At 37.4% G+C, this 20,745-nt stretch overlaps 1 protein-coding gene across 3 annotated transcripts in view; it reads right to left on the bottom strand.

Annotated features, from left to right (window-relative positions):
• Positions 1–3,422: 3,422 nt before the first annotated feature.
• Positions 3,423–20,745, bottom strand: part of ZNF385D (zinc finger protein 385D) — a 268,932-nt gene continuing 251,609 nt past the window's right edge. For all 3 annotated transcript variants that reach the window (XM_030009653.2, XM_030009652.2, XM_030009651.2), the window contains 4 exons: positions 14,411–14,644; positions 12,400–12,578; positions 10,864–10,965; positions 3,423–6,722 (listed from right to left, as the gene is read on the bottom strand). In XM_030009653.2, the coding sequence (XP_029865513.1) occupies positions 6,489–6,722; positions 10,864–10,965; positions 12,400–12,578; positions 14,411–14,644 (749 nt within the window). In that variant the 3' untranslated portion in view covers positions 3,423–6,488. The remainder of the gene's footprint in view (positions 6,723–10,863; positions 10,966–12,399; positions 12,579–14,410; positions 14,645–20,745) is intronic.

The following is a 20,745-nucleotide window of genomic DNA, read 5'->3' as shown; positions in this document are numbered from 1 at the left end:
AAGAAAGATTACACTTTGGGGTGGGGGGGCATCATCCACCAAACTGAAACACTTGTAAAAAACCCTCAAATCAGGACTTTTTTCAGATTGACATCCTCTATGTTATAAATATGACAGAATGACCACATTAGGAACCTGTGGGGGTGCTGCTTCTCCCCATCGAGCCACAAGGCAGTTTTGAGGGAGTTATAACAGGCTGTTATAAAGGCATAGCTTTGCCCATATGCTATCATCTCCCACTGCTATGCCTCAAAGAATGTCTGCACTTGGCAGGCTGTGTTTTGAGCAGACAATTTTCACCTGATACACGTGTCAATGAGAACTGTTCCCATGGCAAATGCCAGCCATCAGCCACAAGCAGAAAAAGGGCTGAAGTTGTTAACAAATGCTGCAGGCATTTGTAGCGAGAAAATGGTTTATGGTTTTTATCCTTTTTTCTATTGCCTTTGCACTCAGAAAAACATAGCTATTGTTACTGAACATAAGAAATAACAATTACATTTAATTAAACCTTTGAAGAGTCCCAAAAGATGAACATTTCAGGAAACTCTGAAAGTCTAAAAAGCTATCTGTGTCATAAAACTCTGACTAGATTAGGTAAAGAGCACTGTAGTATACATATGCTCTCTATTCATAATATATTACTATTACTATGGCACTGCTGCTGTAAATTTTTCATTCAATTTATTGACTCTGATCAAAGGAGCCAAGTGGGGGCCTGATGAAGACCAACTTCTTAAGTGCATATTTAAACTTATGGATTCTGTTTGTTCATATGAGAGATGAAACTATGCATAAAGAAACACAGAAGAAAAATCAAATAGTAATGAAAACAAATAAAAAATATGGGCATCCTTTCTGGAGACTCAGATGTTGATGAGATGTAGTGCTATCTTGGCTGGTATGAACAGACTTGAATGCATGGATTTCCATGGGAAATTCTTGTATCCTGTAATTGAGTGCCCAATAACTATGCAATGAATATTAATAACTACACTTGTATCTAATTATGGGTGTCAAATATTCAATTTCTGTTGTGAACAGCACAAATGTCAGTGCGCTGACAGTGTGGCTGGTGTGAAGACCATTGCTACAAAGTCACTGAAGTACCTAAGCCAAAGAAAGTCTTCTGGGGTCTTTCTCATCAAAATTCAAGGTCCCTATGTTTTATCCAGGAACTCTTGAATGTTCCAGCTTGTTAATGCCTCACAAGCTCCATATAAGAACATTGAACAGGGAAAAGGGATCAAATTAGTTTACCGGTTTCTTTACATTGACTCTTTTGACTCTTCTTACTTCACCACCCAAGCAGCATCCCAGCATGAAGCTGATCACAGGAACTAGGCAGCCACTAATCATGCTTCAGGCTCAGCCAAGTTTCTTTATCAATATATCAATACTGAATCAGAGTTGAATGACACCTAATTGCAGTACACAGCATGACTGCAAAAAGCCTCAGGCACCCAGGGCAAAAAATTGCCTCTACTGAAGTCAAAGATCTTTGCAACTGCTTTCAGAAGTCCCAGGGTTAAGAGCATTATGGTTTTCATAGTATTCTTAATTTCAGTCTGAAGTGCAGACTCTTTCAGCCCCTGACATTTCAGATCAGGCTATGCAATAACCATCCTCCAGATAGTTACATTTACTACTAAATGGTCCTGAATTTTAATAAACCTGTACGTGTGAGAGGGCATAAAACTCTTGTCCTTGGCTAAACCCTTAACTGTGTGTTTGAGATTTCAACTAGTTTAAGATAGGATTTATCAGTATTACTATTTCTTTCAATCATGCACTGAATCCCAGCACAGAAGCTTCTGTATGGTTCAGTGGCACTGAAGTAATAATGGCACTTACAGATAAACAATGAGAACAGGGGAAGATGTGATGTAAAAATATCCATAATATTTTACATAGCATAGGCTCACACTTTCACGTGCATCTAGGTAAATAGGAACCCCATGGTTATTTTCTTGTGAGCTTTTGGTGCTTAGAGCCCTGAAGCCTGAACCATGCTGAAGTCAATTTTTAAAATGGAAATTCAGACACCTATGCTAATAAAAAGAACAGATTCCTTATAAAGCAGTTTAGGCTTCCAACTTCACGTGCTTTCAAAGAGATTTGTGCAGCCAAACAATTTGCATATCTGTGCTTCATATTTAGCCACAAGAATGTTGTTATTGTGAAGAAACCTTTTCAGGTCTTGCTCCTCAGTGTTGGTCTTATGTTCATAAAATGACATTTATTTTTGCAAAAAAAAATAGAGATACTAAGATAGAAATTCTCCAAGATGCTTTGAAGAGAGTCTAAAAACTATGTGTTTACTGGGAGCAGAAGGCAGAAGCAGGGGGTCCTAGGAAGCATGATTTCAGCTTTTAGGGAATATTGGGCCAATACTCTACTGTATCTTTGAGGATTAGAATGGAAGTGACTAAGGGCAGGTCCATTCAGTTATGGTATTCCTGGTATAACTGGAAGATAATGAGTGTGAGACATTAAATTCACCCATAGCGTCCGTGCATTGATTTAGCATCTAAAAAGCCTTTTCATCTTTTAAAATACAGAGCCAATTGTAACATTCCAGTACTAAAATGACAGATGTAATTCTTCTAGTTATATTAACTTTATTTAGCTATTCTTAGTTTTATATAACTTTAATTTATCTTAAAATAAAGATGTATACTTTTCAAATACAATATTCCTTGACATGGCCAGTTCATTTTTTTTTCTTCCAGTTCATTTTAGATCATCATATTTGTATCATCTGTTTACTGACCTCTCACATCAGCTTTTACAGCAGCTTTCAAGAAGGTAACTGATTTCATGGTTCAGAGCAATGATGATCCTTCAGAACAAAGGTTTGAAACCAGAGATAGTTGGAAAAATGCAGATAGCATAAAAATATAAATATATATCCCTCCCACAAAAATACCACCTCTTCGGGTCAGAACAGAATAGTCATTCTTTAACACTTTGTATAGAATTTAAGAAAACATCCCTGAACCTATTAATTTTTCCAAGTTCATACCCAGCCATTTCCCTGCAGGCTGATTTCACACTGTTATTCCAGTGACTGACTGTGTCTTCGATGAAATGATCTGTTTCCTTGTGCTTTAGGCTTCCTCTTGGCCCTGGACTGTTACTGTAATATGAAATATGATGACACATTTTTCTTTTATAGGGCTCTCCATGTTGGATGTATAGACAAGTAGGTGTAAAGTGTCTTCTGTTTGCTAGCTCCTTTGTCAGCTGCTGTGGACATGCCCTTGACTGGAAGCTCCCCTTGCCCAATCAGATTGCTGTGCCAGTATTTTCCTTGACATATATATAATACAAAACTGTTGCGCTGACATCCCGGGTGCGTTGACTTGTTACTGACCAAGGCAGGGTGGAACAGCAAGGCACAGAAAATCCACTATACATTCTAACATTTAGGCTTTATCCTTTATTAGGTAGTGAGTAAGAGACATAAAAAGAATTGAGTTTGTTGTTTACAGCTGAAATTTAAAAGAGACTTGTGTGAACAAAAACTTGTTCCATAGAGCACTGTGACAAAAGAGGTCCAAGAAAACTGAAGGTGTCATTGCAAATTAGCTGATGTAAATAGTTGGAATGACACTCTCTTTATTTCTAGCAAAACGTGTATTAACTCTGCCCTTAGTACTGTGCCTCCATACATGCCACAGGCCACATTTTGGCAAGTATCAGCCTGTTGATTTTGATGGCATCACAACAACATGGCAGGATATATAGCAGGTGTCCATGCACCAGAAGGCCATGCATAAGAGCCTACAAGATATTTGTGGGTCTCCCCTTTTCCCATCTGCATGTTTTTTCATGGGGAAAAGATCACCTGCCCAGACCTTCTCCCTTCCAAAAACGCCAGCCCTCCTCTGCTCTTTTAGCCAGCTCTTACTTACACAGGCTGTTACAAAAGGCTCTGGAGATAAATGGTGGTTCATGGAGCACAGCTTGAAAAGTGGTGCCCCTTTCAAGGAGGAAGCTGAACACAGTTGGCAATGGCACTACAACTTCTGCAAAAAGATGGAAGGTTGAAAGCAGGCTTAAAAGACCAAGGCCAAGATTTTGCAAGGAGGAGTTGAACCTTACTACACTATATTTATGTGCCCAAATAAAAGGAAACATTTTCTAAATTGAGTATTAGGTGCAGGTTTTGAAGGCTGGCCTGTTTACTGCCTCTTTACTGGGAGCTGTAGAGTAGGGAGCCCTTTTAAATGTCAGCCCCTAGTTATTTAGGTGCCTAAACTTGGCTTCAGGAACTTACTCATACTCTTGTTTGGAAATTGGGCCAAAGCAATCCAGCTAGTAACAGCCCTGAAATCACCATTGTATCTTTTTCATGGCTACATAGGAGTGAATTAAATATAAACAAAAGCCCATTTCATTTCAAGGCACAAACGTTTGCAAATAAACTGGATGAAATACAAATACGTAATATAGAACTTATTTCAATACTTCTAGATAAATAAATGCATCTCTTTGGAATTCTTTGGACACAGACATCCATGGAACCTCTTCTTTCTCTCTTTTTATATATTTTTTTTATAAAATCTAAATGCAGAGAGGTTTAAAAAATGGCAAATACCAATGTATATGGAAGGCTCACTGATGAACTGCAAGTCAAAAGTGCTGTATATTCCCATCCTCTATATCTCCCAACTGTCCATATTAACCACAGGCAGTATTATATAGCAACCACATGGTCAATATTTTGCGTTACTACCTTTTAATAAAATCTTTCAAATCATTTCTCCATCTCAAATTATGTTTTTAAATTTTATTCCTCCTAAATGTATGGTAGGCATTTCACTTAGCTACACATCAGAGTGGTCGCATGTGACTCAGCAGCGCACTCCATAATATTAATAGATACTTTTCAGCTCCCTATGGGGAAAAGCAGGCAGCAAGAATCAGATTCAAGAAGTCTATTTTTTTTACTCTGCTGTTTGTTACTTACCACTTAATGACCCACATGTGAAACTCAATGGTTATATAATTATTTTATATAGTAGATTTTCTGTTTATAAGTTATTTTCTTACTCTAACATATATACAATATATCTATATATACCCCTGATAAATCTTACTTTAAAGGGACACAGTCAACCCCTTTAAGCCTCACAGTAAATACATAAGGCTTTAAGCTGTCCATACAGAAAGGTCAGCTACAGAATTCAAGGGTCCCTTCAGATCCTAAAGGTTGTATTTGTTCCAAACCCACGATGTGCAGTTATCTCGTAATATGTATCTCATATGTTGCTGTTTACATTTTATAGGTATATTAAGACATTTTATATCACATCAGTAGGAAATAAAACAAGAGAATAAATCTGTTTCTAAGACTAAGCCTACTGCAAAAAATGTTACCTGTATCTATAGACACTCCCACTGGTGTGATATAAAAAGAATATGTGCCATTCTTGGGATGAAATTCTAGCTACATTGCAGTCAGGAGGAAGTTTATACTGACTTAAATGAGGCCAGGATTTCTTTCCTGCTTTTCATTTGCTACTTATGACTATGCGTAACTCTTTTGTGTCTTCCTTCTGCTCAACACTAAAGTGTCAGGCTTTTTTCATGACAAGAGTGTATTTTTTGCTGTCCACTGGCACGCCTTAGACATTGATCTATCCTGTATGTATTACACCTTTTGAATATACACACACTGTACACATACGTTCTCAGTTAAATAAAAGTTTGACCTATTCTGTGTACAGCATCTGGATTTTTTGTCCCCGCTACAATCTTCTGCATCATTTACTTTGCCCTAACCATAGATTATCTTCATGCCCATTCTTCTACAGGTGAGGAAAACAATTTTTGCTCACCAGGAACAGCTCCGCATTATTGTCATCATTTTCAACTACTTACCAAAGTGACATAATTTGTTCATTTTATCTTTTGCAACTCAGTTAGAAACCTAGTGGCATAGATAGAGACACAATACTACTGTTTTACAAGACATCTATTGTATCTACTTTTGCTCAGATAAATACCCAGTAACTGCTGATTTGGCAGGAGGATTGGTAAGGGTACTACTATTCACAGTGTTTCTTTTTTTTCCTTCTTCTTTAATCTACAGAATAAAGTATTTTATGTACATTGGAACCAGTTAATGCCCTTTAGACAAATTTGTAAGTTGTTTCATAAAGCAGGAAAGACATTGCAGGGAAATATGTGCCAAAAAGCACAGTCAAAAGGCTTCATAAGTTTTATATGTCACTACAAGTCAATGCTGGAGATCAGTTCTAAAACGATCAATACTCAAGAGGAATGTTCTCATCTGGAGAAAATACTGCCCATTCCCCCTTTTAGAATTTGTTCAGTTCTCTATCAAAAGTCCTGGCTCTTCATATATACTTTAAACTATAAATAAACACTGCATAGTTCAATGTTCTTGATTTTCTTTTTTTTTTTGTTTTGATTTGATTTGAAAAATTATTGCAGTACAATTAATTCCTGTTTGGAGTTCAGTAAGGAGCAAACAGCACGGGAGTATGGGTGGTCCGTATAGGCCCTGGAGCTGGTCGTAGGAGTGCTGGAGGAAGTGCTGAAGTCTGGAAAAGGGTGGCTGCTGGGGCTGTGCGAAGACTGAAGGGGGAATTCACAGCCACAGCAGCAGCTGCTGCTGCAGCTGCTAGCGGATTTGGTAAGATTCGTGGAGCCATCGGCTTTGAAGGTTCCTTTGAAAATACTAATTTTACCTGTGGGGAAGAGAGAAAACAAACAAACAGAGAGACATAATTTGTTCATATTAGCTACACGACAGGCAGCTTGACTTAAGTTCATAAGTGCAAAATCAAGCAAGAGAGGCCTCGTAGTGGCTACTGACTCTATGAGCTGCAGGCTTGTGACAGGAGATACGATCTTGTGCATTGGACAAGGGTGAGCAGGATTTGGTAGGGGACAGAGTTTCAATGTTCACGCCTTATCACCGAGACTTATATTTAACGTGAGATTAGAAATCAAAGCAAACCTAAAAAGGGGCTGAGCAATCTGCACCAAAGTAAAGCTGCATGTACCCTGCAAGAATTAAATACGGAAGAATTAGCCATCAATTAAAAGACCTCCATCTGGACAGCTTTATGATAGAGACCAGAGCAAAATGAAAACATATCCTATTCACTGGTCTGACTAAGAAGGTACTTTTGTGTTTATCATTAGGATGCAAGTTCTACTTAAGATCTCCAGCTAGCTCCTCTTTATTAGCTCCTGCCTCTAATAACAAGCAAATAAACAAAGCTTATCTTGCACCAGTTATAAAAATCTCCTATGTTTCACATGTTCAAATAGGTGATAAATTCTATGGGTGCTGCCCTATGTCATCTTGCTGTGTCCAGTGTTTTTCACTACGCTACTGTTCATTCTTATAAGGACTGTGAAAAAGTGGCAGATATTTTAAAACGTTGTCATGAAAAAAATCTTGCCTATATCACTTAGTATGGTGCCAAACCATGGTATTCTTGTTATCGTCACTGAGGCTTCTGCTTTAAAAACGTCTTGTGCACTACCATATACAATTTAGAAAACTCCTCATTTAGAATTTCCAAAAAGAAAAAAAAACCACCTGAAGCTTTTCCGAGGCTAATTGAAAATACTCACAGAGGTCCATTATGATTTAAGTGAATTTACATCTGGTATGCATAAAATGAATGCTGGAGTAGTCTATATAGATTTCTGTAGATTTCAGTGGGATTTCAAGTCTCTAATGAGATGCTAGGAGCCTGAATACCTTTGTTGTTCTGGTTTTATAAGTCTGAGATAAGAATAGAAAGCTCATCCACTGACAAAGAAAAGTTCCCATTGGCTCCGACGGACTGTCGGTGAGTCTGTGTCCTGGCATGACCTGAGGCCCTTTGCAAAGAACATAAACCTGAATATGTGGTATTGAATATACAGAATATGAATACATGTACCATGCCACGGTACATCTCAATGTAAGCATGGACACTTCTCACTCACAGGGAAACACAATTTCTCATGCTTGAATTGAAAGGGGTTTTCCAATAATTAACTTGCACTATATCAGTCTGGTATTTTCAACTCCACTGCACCTTGGTGAGTGAACAGTCAGAAGGTAAGGACAGGAGTGCTCTGGCATGAACCACCAGTGAGTTTTGTCATTACACTATCACCATATTCCAAACAATCTGTTGGTTCTTTACCAGCAAGATGGATACAGGATTTTTACTTTTCCTAATGCTCATTGGCATCTCTGCTGGCCTCAAGGTCCTTTAAAGCTCTGGGAGAGATACTCAGAGGGGACCAGATTCTGTAATTCTCTTAATAGAGGACATAATGGATGCTAGATACGAAATTCCTCATGGTGCCTATGAAAAGCAATGATCTGATCTTTTCCTTGATCAGTGTTACACCCACTGATCCAAGCTGTCTTCTTCCCTTGCTGAGAATTTGACTTTTTCCTCCTTCTTTAGTAAATACTTTTTTCAGCCTTATTTAGAACAGATGAGAACACCTCCCCCCCCCCCCCCAAATAATAATAATAAAAAAAATATAATTCCTGAGTACAAAGTACAAAAAACCCCCAGCCCAAAACAACAGGGCTCTGATTGTGGTCTAGAATTCCCAGTGAAGGATGTTTTTCATAAGAGCTATTTTATTGCAGGAAGTTTGGACTATCAAATGCCTGAAAACCTCTTTCTCTCCACTATAGTGTTTTATACATGATGGACATTTGTGGCTTGAAGAAATATCAAGTAAGTCCCAACATTACAAGATTTCTTAAACTCTGAGATAGTACTGTGGGAACTCATAAAGCTTCTTTCTCTGAAGCAGGCAAAACTAGACTAGACAAAGCAGTACAAATTATATTATAAACATGGCATTGGAAAGTTTTTTGGTCTAGAAAAGCTATGAAAATGTAGTATGTCCTTTTTCTAACTTCTGTATAAAACAAATTTGGTGATGCTCATACATTTTTTGTCACAAAGAACAGAGACCTTATGTGACTGTTTATATTAAAAGGCTAGGACTATCTTGCCATTTTTGGAGGAATCAGGAACTTTTAATGAAGTTAGATAGCTTTTCAGTTAATTTATCAACATGGTTCTGATTTCAAGATAGCTGCAAAACCAGTAATATTTAGCATATACAGTACCTTGCACCTTCATTTCAAACCTCTCTGCAAGTACTAATTAACACATAGGTCAACGTTAAGAGTAAAATAGCCATTATTCGTTTCATTTCCAATGAGGTAAACTAAGGGACAGTAAATTACTTGAAAAATTAATGGGGAATAAACAAAAAGTCTAGAGGTCATTAAAAACTTTTACATTCAAAGTAAAATTAGCATGTCTTTGGCTTGTTGCTGTGCTGTTCTGCATTTCAAGTGAGAGCAGTTTTGGTATTTTTCTGTTCAAAACCAAAAAGACTGAATGGAGAACTGCTCTCATCCTTTCTCAGTGCAGCCTCCATTCTACTACACATATCTGTTCAATTATTGCTAACTCATTCTCTCCTTCTTAAATTCCCTTTGCCTCTTTGCTCACTTCTGGCCTGACTTGTATATTGTGAGCAATTGGGAGTGAGGGAGCAGGGAAAGGACACGTTGCCTTTATTTGTCTATGCAGCAACTAAATGGCCTTGATCCACGGCTGGAGTCTCAGAAATCACCATGACGTAAATTGGTAAACAGAGAACTGTACACAACAGCAACACTAATGTAACAGTTATTTTCATCGCCCGGGAAACAATGAATTTCCTAAAGGAATAATAATGCTGTCAGGGTGGTTTTAGTGATTCCATATCCTACTTACCTCATTATGTATTTTCTATTCCTTTCAGTATAGCTTATATGTATTGGAGACCTTGGTCTTCCTGGTGGATTACTAAAAAACCCTATGGGGTTATTTCCTTACTAGTGGATCTACAAGAATGGTGCACTGCATTATGCTACAACATCTAGGAAAGCTCCTACGCAACGGAATCATGCATGAATATACCACTCACGAGAGGTGCCCCAACAAGGACACACTTTCTGTTGCCAAGAAAAGAGCTTTAACTCAACTTCAAGAGAATTGTGTTTTCACAGAAAAAAAGCTCCATATTCTGCCTGCATTAGAGAAAATGGTCAAGGCACAAGGGGCTAAACTCTATGAGGCCAGTGAATCAACACCCTCCCTCTGCCAAAACCATCTATAAACCCTTACAAAACACCACGGCACATAAAACAATCATGCAGTTTATCTGATGGAGAAAAATGTCAGAAGTTTCACTATCCCACACACAGTATAAGCTGTCTCTTAAGTAATGGCAGGATCCCAGAGAGTTTTTTATTAAAAAGTAAACCTTTTTTTCTCAGCTTTTGAAGCTACTAAGAACTGTGTTTCTGATAGTTTATCCTGGCAGTTGAAAATGTGACCAGAACCAACCTGAAACTGAGTGGAATGAAATGAGAGATGGATTTTTTTAATTGCTTCAACTGTTATCTGAATAATTTTCTGAAAAAAGACAGAATAAAGGTTTTATGTTTTATAGAGTTTTATTTAGTACTTTCATCACTATTGTACTTGGTGAAAACTGGAAAAATCCTGTTTGACAGCTGGATGTTTCTTTCATCTCTTGCTCTCTAATGACCTTTGAAACAAACTTCTTTTCTGAGGTTATTCAGAGTAGCTACAAAAACAAGGACCCACAGGTTGTAGTCAGCACCCACCAAAGTATATAAAAAGTCCCTTGTGGGCTTCCATGGGCTTATTCAGACACTTGTATACTCCCATTGCTTACACTATTCCTCTCATTTTAAACATTTTTCCACTTACATTTTCTAAAACCCCTATTCATCAGGGTTAAAATAAAAGCAAAATAAAAAGCTGATTGGCTTACCCCTAGAGGATGTGTTCCTTTTTGGAGTTTGTTGTATGGGCTGTATTTAGGTTTAGGCGGCTTCCCAGCAGCTCTGTCTTTGTGCCTTCTACTGCTTATGTGCTGTTAAAATACATTTGGGGGAAAAAAAAAAAAAAAAGAAAAAAAAAAAAAGAAAAAAAAAAAGAAAAAAAAAAAAAGGAAAAAAAAAAAAAAAAAAAAAAGGAAAAAAAAAAAAAAAGAAGAGCGATAGTTCCTTAATAGATCATTTCAGGTTCTGCTTTACACAAGGGTGCTCCAATACTTAAGGCTCCTGCTCTCCACAACAGCATTACTTTGACTAATTCAATAACAAATGGGAATAGGGTCTGTTCCAATTTGAACGATCCTTTGTGCATCACATATTGGGACTGTGATTTTCCACAGTGCTCAGTTCAACTCTGCTTCCACTGTAGTCAATGATTTTCTCACCTTTGTTAACTTCAACAGGACTTGAATCATGTCAAAGACAGAAGCCTTTGAAAAATTCCTCCCTATCTCTATAAAGCACCCATCAAATTCAATCCACTGCTGATAAAAAGTTTTGGAAGAATATTAGATAGTAGAGCATCCCCTATTCTGGGGGGGAGAGGGAGAAAGGTCACAAAATTGTTTAAATCCCTAAGAAGCCTGGAGATCCTTTTAAGATTTCAGCTGAAAGATGGTTACATATCAAACTAAGTGACAGTGAAAAAAAACCACAAAATCCATTATCTTCTTCATACAATCTATGAGATTTTACAAGAATCCTTCTATACAGACTTTATTGCAGTATTAGACGTAAGGGACATTTTTCAGAACTATATTTTTACTTTGATTTTCATTCTCAAGCAAGTTCTCACAAAAAAAGACAAAGAACCGGACATTTTTTTTTCCTGAAAGCAGCAAGACAAGTATTGCTATTGTCCATTAGTGAATTTATCTTCATTCTTGTAAAGTTCCTTAAGAAGTATTTAATTCCAAAAGGCATATGGAATTAAAGTAAGTGTTTTTCAGAACAAAGGCTTTGTTCATCTGAAGAATGACTGAACATAACTTAGTGTAATTGCAATTTAGAGGTCATGCTTCTCAGTTACAGAGTAACACTGATAAAATATATTACAAATCCTCTCCATCCCGCATTTCTAAGCAGGTTATTCAGCGTTCTGTGAAAGTACTGGCTGCACCCACCTCCACATCTTTGTCAAGGCAAATATCATGCAGTACACTAAATGGCAGGGTTTATTAGCTCGTGACAATTATAGTAGTCTAAAGACAGTTGTAATATGTTGCAGTTCACAGCTTTTATAACTCTTTAAGAAATATATATAATCAAGAGCTTTTGAGACAATATATTCCATGCAAGGGAAAATCATATCCAAAACAAAACATACAGTGTGGCAGCCAAGTACAACAGGCAAAACCTGTAAGCTCCATTTGGATGCGAAATGTTAGACTGGCACATGCTGATTGTGTTGGTACTTTATCACCATGAAACAAAGAACAGCCAAGGATTCACACTGCAAGCTAGCTGAGTACCTGTTTCAGTTGTGTCTCAGAGTTTACGTGCACATCACATATTTCACAGTGAAATGTTTTGTTCTGAAGGCCTGTGTTTCCTTTATTCACAGGTCCTTTGCCTTTTACGCCTGCCCGGGGAAAGGCTTTTATGGTTCCACTTCCATTCCGAGCTTCCAGCATAGTTTTGTGCTTAGTCCCTGGAGACATTAGAAATGGGAAACAGAAACAACTTTGGCAATTTGGTTGCATTCATTGTTTTATTTTCTTTTTAAAAGTAAATCATATGAACCTCAGCTTGGTGCCACGTGCTGTCCTTGGAATATGCCTGTGTTTGTCTGTATCAGATTCATACCAATGTAACAGTATTTCACATCTGATATTTAATTATTAAATTACATATCTCTAGGTAATGCACTAGAACAAAGCAGGCACACCAGTAAGTAGTGGCACAATCAGGTATCCTGATGTGAAGTTAAATGGGTGTGACTTTTCTCATTAACTCCTGCTGCTAATAAGACCTGAATTGTAGTTGCAAAGGAAGAGTAATTTAGCTATTAAAGATGTAGTTGGCTTTGATTTGTAGTCCCCCTGAATGGATTGATAAACAGTATGTATTAGGTAGCTTACACTTAAATCTGCAATTAACTAATTAGTCTCCAAATCAAAAAGGGGCAGAGTTTCTATGGAACCTTAACGGCCTGGACAGAAACCAAAATCTGTGAGAAATATACATGTGAGAAAAATGCACTTGCGTTTTTCATTAAAATAAAGATTGGATAGAAAACAATAGTGCCCTGTTGCTTTACCTTTATTCAGACCAAAGAGTTTCTTACACTGTTGACTTCCATGCAGGTAGTGTGTGATGATAATGGACTATTACCATGTATAGAATTAGTGTTCCACTGGTAATTGTTGTATGCATCCACATATACACTTTTACAAGCATGCACGTGTGTGAGCACACACACAGTTTATCAGCATAGGCAGCAAAAACTTGGAGGGTTGTGTTTAAATATTCAGAATAATGTTTTGGCTCTCATCTTGATCAGAAAAATGTTTAGAGTCTAATCCTCATATGAAGTTAAATAGGTTAAATGGGTAAAGCTTTATGAATTTGAATTTTCACCAGTCGAAGGTCTGGCATGCAGCAAACACAGCATTCAAAACTGATTAGGCTTTGTTTCTCCTGAATACCAACAAATTATAATTTCCTTTTTAATTTAAGTGGATTCTATAGACATTCCAAAGTTATTCCTTTTTTTTGTTACATCATAAAACCATTGATCATTTTGCTGCAGGTATATCATCACCGACTCTATGTTTCAAACCTAAGGTTCTCTGTCTGTCTCTTAACTCTGTTTACCCTGCTGGCAGGTAACCCCTGACATCCAAAACCAGCAGTTTTTCTGTAGGACAGTTATAGGTGTTCATTGCCACCATATTAAATCCCAAGATCTTTCAACCCTGCTCACCACAAAGCCAATCAATAAGATGCTTAATATAGTGACTGTGAATGATGGCTCTCTACTACTGGAACTTATCGATGCTACTAGCTCTAATAATAACAAGTTATTAACAGACAATAAGGAGCTAAGAATTCTAACTCTCATCATTGAACTCTGACTGGCGCTCCCTCTTTCAGCCTTAATTTGTTAGATTTCAAACAAAACTAATGGCATTTATACTCAGTCTGCTAGATGGCACAAACAAAACTATGCAAACTCTGAACACCAAAGGTAATGAAGCATGAGCTGTCATTTAGCTCTATAAGGTTTGGAAGCTGCAAAAGCTAAAATGTAAGAAAATGGGTAACTTGCATGCAATAAAATTCCTTTCTTCCCCCTTTATGAAAGCCTCTTTGCCTGTCATTTTTATTCTTTAATAGTTAATGAATTCCATGTAATTGCCAGTTTTCTGCCACCTCCTTGTCCCCTGCTGCAAGAGATCTAATCTATTCAGGGGAAGATAATTGCAGAGCTCTTGAGACAGAAGGAAAAAAAGGAAGAAAGCAAGCACTGCTCCATCTCACCACTGTTGTGCGCCTCCAGCTGCGAGGCAGAGTTGACAGCAACTTTGCATAGTGAACAGTACAGCAGTCTTTTTGCTTTTTCTTCCTCAGTCTCAACGGAAGGGCATGTGGTGCTGCTAGTGGCTGTCGTGGGGATTTTCTCCACTTTAGAGGTGATCTCAGTTGTCATAACACTGCTCTTCCGGATTTCCACGGTTGTCATCGTAGATATTGCTGGTGTCCCTGTGGTAACGTCTGTGGGCAAAGAGAGGAGATGGAAACAAACAAACAAAAAAAAAGGTTGTGACCTTTGGCATTTGCTTGTTTGCATCCTAATGCCTTAACCACACAGAGAGCCAGATCATGCTGATGATGGTTTGACTAATGGTAATGAACTAAACCTGACCTTATTCTTTGTATTTTGTGTGGTTACAAAATACAGTACTCCCATGTATTGAAATGCCATGTATTCTGTCTCCTGCAGTCTGCTAACACCCAGTAAGTACAGAATTCATAAACCAAAAAGACAGGTCATTAAGACTGTACTGTACAACTGAAAGATAATCCACTAAAAGAAGTCGTGTAAATTACCAGTACAATAGGCAGTTAAAAATTATATGCAGCACTTCAGATGCATAAACTGCCATAGTACTGCATAATATTACGCTGATTGAGTAGCCAAGCTAAAGTTTTAACATTCTGTACTAATAAAACGAAAATGAAAATAATTGTATATTCTTGATATCTGATAAAATAAAATGTTAAATTGATACTTCACTTGATATTAACCAAAACTAATATTAAGTGAATGAGGGTAATTATTAATACACAGTATACATTTATCCATGCATTATTATTATCCATTATTGCATACTAACAATACATACTAATAATAGTAATTAAATATAAAACATTCTATATCTGAGACCTACACAAACAATAAGATTTCTGAGCTGTGTATCAGTGGTGTGTTTGGAAAAACTGCAAACATGTTATATACCTAAATCTATTTGGAAACCTAGTGCTTGCATCAAAGAACTTGTGCTTTTTCTGTAGTTTTCAAATCCAAGAGAGAGAAAATATGCAAGGATATCGTGGTTTGAATAATATATACACGACATTCGGATATGGCAGTATCATTTGGTAGTTAAGTACTTAGCAGGGTAGAAGACAGTAAGATTCAGCAAGGAGCCAGTGGAGAAGCTGGCAAGGGAGGGACAGGAAATGGAGAGAAGGGACAGGACCTGTTCTGCCTTTGCAGTGTTGTATATTGTCCTATTAAGCCTACTGAATAGCAGCTTCCCCCGTAAGAAATCTTAGTTACTTTATTGGGATACTCCTGGAACTGGGTATTTTCCAACACAGACAGCTCATTTTGGTTTCATACATCCTTTTGTGTTAGTGGTGCTCTACCTGTACTATGCTTTATTCATTGCCATCTATTAGAATAGGCAAAATAACAATTCTTTGGCTTACAGACCTCAGTATGTGCTATGGTGCAGGAGGGACACAACTAACTGATGCTGCAGAGGTGTGTTTCAGACTAATACTGTTCAACAACTTCATTAATGAAGAACACACCTATTAACTTTGCAGACAACAGCAAACTGGGAGCAAGCACAAACACACTGAGAGACATGATTCAAAACAGTTTTAATGCATTGGAGAAACAGTCTAGAAAATTAGATGCTTTTCAGTAAAGGCAATTGCACGAATCCACACTCAGGAGGATTAATCTGATCTATTAAAACAGGATGAAGAACAACAGCCCCAGTACTGCTTTTGGGGGAGAGTTTTTTTGTTTGATTGATTTTGTGTTGTTGTTTTTGTTTGTTTGCTTGTTTTTCAGAAAAAGCTTTCAGTAGCAGATAACAAGATGAACACAGATCCCTCATATCATTGTGTTATGAAAAAAGTCCCCACCATATTGAAAATGCAAAGTGAAAGATTTATGAAGTATCTTTTTCTCCTCTAATCAGCACTAGAGGCCCAATGTCCAGTCTGGAGACTGCAACATCAAAAATTAACAATAACTTGCTTTGTTGTTAATCCAGCAGCAATACAAATGCAAACCAACAAGAGAGGGGTTGCGAGGGAGGAAGCCAAAACAAATCAGAGGTTTTGAAAACATGGACTGTAAGTATGGAAGATGAAGGGTAAACACCAATAACATTTTCCGTACCCGTAGAAGGGAGCTAAAAAGAAGAAAATAAACTCTCCTCCCTGATCCCTCCTAATAGGACAAGGACTACTGGATTACATCAAGAGAGACTTAGATTAGATATCAGGAAATTCTTTCTAATATTAAAGCTTGTAAAGCCTGAGAATAGCCCACCTGCAGAGATCTGGAAATGTTGCCTGCTGGAGGACTTGGAACTGGCTGAACAAATATCTGCAGGAGCAACCCAGGTATGATCCCCTTTCAGTCAGTGGAATAGAACATTTGAAGTCCTATCAATTTCTATACATTGTGTATTTTGTAATGTTTCTATATATTCTCTCAAAGGGTTTTTAAAAATTATCATTCATAAAACCAAGAAAGCAGAGTTTGTGATGTGAATATTCTACATACTGCCAGACATTAAAGTGGCGTATAGCAAAAATTAGGTCCCACTCCAGGTCTACTCAAAGGCGTTTTTTTCCCTGAGAGAGAGTCTGGAGGGTGCTGAGGTACTGGGGATGTCAAATACTGGTGCAGACAGAATGGTGTTACCTTGCTGAACATTCTGTTCTTATTTATTATTTTTTACAGACCAACAATAATGTTTCAAAAGAAAAATACTGTTTTGAAATATTAAGCCTTTTGTTGGGAAACTGATGAGCAAATGAAGCCTTTGTAGATCTGTCCACAAAATTATACTTTTAACTAGCCACTCCTTTCCCATCCCAGAAATTCTGTGTCGCTGTTGGCTTTCCTTAAATTGAAAGTTGCTGCAGTGAAATTATTTTCATCAAAAGCCCACTCCCAGCAGTACACAACACTGCTTTTAAAACTTCAGTTTCTCCACCCTCGGACTACTGTACAGTAGTAGGTCTAGCCAATGTACTTTCCTGGTGAAAAGGAAGGCAGAGGGCAGACAGCACCAGTGAGAGGGAAGGAAAAGAGAAAGAAGACATTAACATTCTCTAAGGATTGATGGCAAGGTTGGCACTCATTCTAATCTTGCAGGAAATTAGATATGTACATCAATCACCATTACCAGCTTTGCAGTGCAAGGGTCAGTATTTTGCCATAAGCAAAATATAGATCACAATTTCTTTATTTTCCATAGGAAAACCTGAGGCAATGAACTAAAAAAACACTTAAATAACTGCAGATTTTATTCTGCTTCAAATATCTGACCTCCTATATCTATGCTGATCTAATATTTCACCACGTAATCATTTGAAAGTGAAAAGAAAACCCTAGTCCTTTTGAAGGTATTTTGAGATGCATGTGTGAAAGCAGCATTGTATATAAAAATTAAACTAAAACCAGTAAATGTCACCAGCATAGTCTTCAACTAACAAAAATATCAAAGTTCAGAGCATATATTCTGCTCATATACCTTTCAAAAGTTGCCCCCATATTAATACATTATGTATTCCACTAATGCAAATGCATTAATAACATCAAAACATATACAAGAAAACCATCCAAGTTCACCATCTAAAAGCTGTAACACATTTAAAGATGCAAAGCTGCTCCTCCTCATATAAACTTTAAAATTATCTGCAGGAATTAAGGGGAAAACATTCTAAAAGCTGTCAAGTAAGCTTACAAAGAGGGAATTCAAATCCCCTTCTCACCAGAACTTCTAACCTAACAAGCATGTGTCTCTTTGAATATATTACAGTGTTGCTGCCTGTAGACAGTTCAGTGCCCTAAATACAGGCCACAGCATTAAAGGTATAAGGGATTAAAAAAGCCAAATGATCAGAGAGGAGTAGGAAGGCATTTGAACTGATGCCTTGAAGACTGAATCAGCATTTCTTAACATTATATTATGACAGTGCTTTAAGAACTATTTCAATAATAAATGATCTAAAATCGAGCTGGAAATTCAGTCACAGTCAAATGGAAGATTTGTTTCTGGTGACGCAGGCTTGCAGCACTGTGCTATTTTCATACCAGTGGCCTGCAGCAAATATTCATTATTGCAACTGTCACTGCTTGGCTTTGGCATAGAAGCTGATTGCTAATATTGTATGGAACTGGACTCCAGCAGCAAAAAAAGGGAACACTTCAGGATTCAAAATAATCCATTTGTGTTCCTGGTCTTAATATAGCAACAGATTAAAAATTAAAAATACAGAAAACTTACATTAAAATCTAATCTCAGTCACTGGCAAAATCAAAGATTTATTTTAACAAGAAGACAAAGCCAGATGAAAAACATTCTGTGAGAATTGGCTCCTTTGGGTACTACAGATACCATAGTTCAAGTGGAAAACTGCAAGTGTATGATTAAGGTCCTCCTAACTAAGCAGGATTAATTTTATATCCCAGCTACAAGACTCATGAATTTTCTTCAGGCTGAAGAAACAGAAAATTACAACTCGTGTTTTTCTTCTGAGTATGTGAAAGTCTCACTCATCTGTTCCTGCTACTAAGCATAAGAATTTCTTATCCTGAAACTATAAATAGACCCACAGAGAGAAAAGCGCTCTGACTTCAAACAAATCACAACTATTTATGAGCGTGTTTTTTCTTCCGCAATTTCAAGTGGCATGCATTTAAAAATATCTGATTTAGCACATACCCATGCGTTCTGGTCTCATTTAAATCAACCTTTGCCTTTGACATAAAAGGATTGAGCATTTGGCCCATAATGCTGTCCAGGAAAAACAAAACCAACCCAAACAATGCCCGGCACCCACCCCCAAAACTAGAAAGCACATTCTTTCTCATGACAAACAGAACTTGATATGAAATATTTCCCTATACTATAAGACCTCTTAGTATTGCAAAAACGTCAGCTGGCTCACTTATAGCAAACCCACATCAAGTAACAGAATGCTCCCGTACGGGTGCTTGATACTGGCATGTTCAAAAGAGTCTCGGCATATTATTTTCCTGCCTACTAAGAACTGGGTCCTCAGTTTCCTGGGGCTGCTTTGAAAATCCCATGTTCCATGTCCTCTGTGGTAATTACATTTGAAGAAAAGATGTAATTTCTTTCGAATCTATAAATGTAACAGTGGAGTATATCAAAAACAAAGCACCATCCCAAAAATAACTGTGACTGACTTTTTTTCATGCTTGGTGGACTTTCTGTACTCATATGCTAAAACATAAGCATGTGTGCTAGCACATTGGCTGGCTCTGGCACTTAAACAAAACACTTTGAGGAACTTTGACTCAAATGTATTGACTCCTCCTCCTTTATATGTGCAGAATACAAACTTGCATATTTTGTGGTTGGTGGATATTTGGCTATTACTATATATTGTACAGAAAATTCTTTTGGTATCATATTATGAAAATTCCAGTCATTAGACTTAGTTTTACATTCAAACCCTGGATTCAATCTATTTTTTATACACATATCCTTCCCAGAATGGGTATCTTTTTCTTGGAGAGTCAGAAGTATATTTTTGAACTTAGAAGAACCCATGTAATTTTTTTGTAAGAAAAACCGAATTACAACAGCATGGTTTAGAGAGTTAAGTACCGTACATCACAGGTTTTTTTGGTATAAAAGATCAAAACATCTGAATTGACAGTTGTGTAAATCATTACTGTATGATAAGACCTCCTTCAGTGAAGCGACATGAAATATTGGAAATCATGATATTTACCTGATATTTTACAGCACGGATACTAATTAATATGCCATAATGGAAGAGTCAGGAGCTCCGAAGTAATAAACAAACAGGAACAGAATTTTAAAATTTTTGATGAGCTGCCTTTTCTGATCTTGTTTTTAAACACCAGCTATTCATCTGTTTTGTCTCCCTTCCCCTGTCACTGCCCTGGCTTGTCAGTCACTTTTTTGCTAAAGTTCCTTGTTGCTTTGTTTTGTCTAGATGTCCATTGTGATTGCTTTTGATATCCAGAAAGTGAAAGGCTGAACGTATCTAAAGTATCGCCCAAGCCTTTGCTCAAATGTACAGAACAAGCACTACTGAGAAACTGAAGGACTGCAAACTTTCCCAGGACCAGCATGAAAGCCAAATACCAGGAATTTTCTTGGTTTGTAACTGGAGAAGCAATGACCTCAGTATTTTGACGAGTCCCTGTTTTTTAACACTTAAATAAATCACATTATACACAGTGTTCATCACTCAGAAGCAAAAGATGAAGAAACAAATGGCTCCACAAAAAGTGGCCTCATTTTACTGCTGCCTCTACTCCATGCTTCCCAGTGACATGC

The sequence above is a fragment of the Aquila chrysaetos genome, chromosome 3 (genome assembly GCF_900496995.4).
Source record: "Aquila chrysaetos chrysaetos chromosome 3, bAquChr1.4, whole genome shotgun sequence".
In the NCBI taxonomy this organism is placed as follows: domain Eukaryota; kingdom Metazoa; phylum Chordata; class Aves; order Accipitriformes; family Accipitridae; genus Aquila; species Aquila chrysaetos.
The sequence above is the reverse complement of the archived record's forward strand: the minus strand, read 5'-3'. Positions and strand labels throughout refer to the sequence as shown.